Source organism: Austrofundulus limnaeus, unplaced genomic scaffold (genome assembly GCF_001266775.1).
Source record: "Austrofundulus limnaeus strain Quisiro unplaced genomic scaffold, Austrofundulus_limnaeus-1.0 Scaffold779, whole genome shotgun sequence".
Taxonomy (NCBI): Eukaryota; Metazoa; Chordata; class Actinopteri; order Cyprinodontiformes; family Rivulidae; genus Austrofundulus; species Austrofundulus limnaeus.
Window position 1 is genome coordinate 61,439 of NW_013953181.1, and position 1,802 is coordinate 63,240.

The window sequence follows — 1,802 nt, forward strand, 5'->3', positions numbered from 1 at the left end:
TGTATATATATATAATTTTGCATTTTTTTCCTGGTTCTTCGTTTGCACTGACGGGAGTAAAGACAAAATCCTCCAGTTGGTCATAAAATGAATGCGGTCCGCCCCTCCACCGCTTATGAAATGTACGGTGGAGGAAAAAAGTTACTGAGTTTTTTACTCTGATATACAGTATAATCACAAACTACAGGATATACCATATGCTGACTGGACAGAACATCAGTACCAATAATACAGTATCTACACAGTTCAGCCTACTGGTAGTAAAGGTAATTTTACTGTTGTCCATTATATTTACCTCTCACAATGTTATCCTAACATAATAACAATATTAATAAAAAATACAATAATTTGTTGGAACAGCAAGTTTGTCTTTATGTGACAGAAAGGGGCTTCTACTGTAAATACGTTAGCAAAAACCTATAATGAAAAGTTCCCAAACTACTTATAGATTTATCTCTTGAGAAAAATACATATTTTTTACATATCACAACATCAGCAATTTTCTCAGCTTTAATTTAAGCCATATTTTATAGAAATCGGATAAAAATTGAGGGTGCTATGAATATTTTTGTGACCGATTGACGCACATGCCACATTGAAACTGTACCGTTTGACTCGATGCGTAGCAATGGCTCCTGTGCGGCGCACGATAAGTCACGTGATGTCCAATCCAGTAATATAGATCATTGGTCCCAACCCCATTTATAAGGCAAGAAATCCCACTTATTAAACCTGACAGGACACACCTGTGAAGTGAAAACCATTTCAGGTGACTACCTCTTGAAGCTCATCAAGAGAATGCCAAGAGTGTGTGAAGCATCAAAGCAAAAGGTGGATACTTTGAAGAACCTAGAATATAAAACACATTTTCAGTTGTTTCACACTTTTTTGTTAAGTTTATAATTCCACATGTGTTAATTCATAGTTTTGATGGCTTCAGTGTGAATCTACAATTTTCATAGTCATGAAAATAAAGAAAACTCCCAGATCAAATTTCAGCTCAAACTGACAACCAATAAATGCATCTCAGACCAACTCTGAACATGTCTTCAGTACATCAAAGTGATTTTACAGCTGAACTGAAGACCTGATCGGTCCACATGGATGTTAGTGCCATGTCTGGATGGGTCTTTGTGAGTGTCTTCCTTCCACTTTTATAATACAAGGTGTATATTTTTTTGCAGCCCGGGCGCCGTGTCGAGGATCTCCTCACTAAATGGAGAGACAGTGGCTGCAGGCATGGTCACCTGTCTGATCGTCTACCCGCTCTACCTTTTTGTCTTCACAATATTCAGGATGAGCCGCAGCAAGGTACAGCCCAGAACTAATGCACAGTCGACGCTCTGTTACCTCCACCTGAATATTTTTGCTTTTGTATGTGTGTGTGTGTGTGTGTGTGTGTGTGTGTGTGTGTGTGTGTGTGTGTGTGTGTGGACACTAGTCTGTGACAGTGCAGCAGGTGCCTCAACAAGTGGATCAGGAGTCTGTGGAGATCGATGATTTCCTGGACAACTCTACGGGAAGAAGTTCCTTTCTTTCCTTCAATGAAGAGGTAGAAACCTTTGGAGGCAAATATTTTTAGAACAAAAAGTAAGAAAATTTGTGTTAGGTTGATGGCGCCAACAAAAAAATAAAGAAATAATCTACCAAACACACATTTCCTTACTATATACACTCACCGGCCACTTTATTAGGTACACCTGTCCAACGGCTCGTTAACACTTAATTTCTAATCAGCCAATCACATGGCGGCAACTCAGTGCATTTAGGCATGTAGACATGGTCAAGACAATCTCCTGCAG

At 39.1% G+C, this 1,802-nt stretch overlaps 1 protein-coding gene across 1 annotated transcript in view; it reads left to right on the forward strand.

Annotated features, from left to right (window-relative positions):
• The window catches only part of pkd1a (polycystic kidney disease 1a), a gene marked incomplete at its 5' end in the record, with an annotated part of 95,184 nt that overhangs the window by 58,805 nt on the left and 34,577 nt on the right, over window positions 1-1,802 (forward strand). The window contains 2 exon segments of the mRNA XM_014028559.1: window positions 1,185-1,311; window positions 1,442-1,552. Of these exon segments, the coding sequence (XP_013884013.1) occupies window positions 1,185-1,311; window positions 1,442-1,552 (238 nt within the window).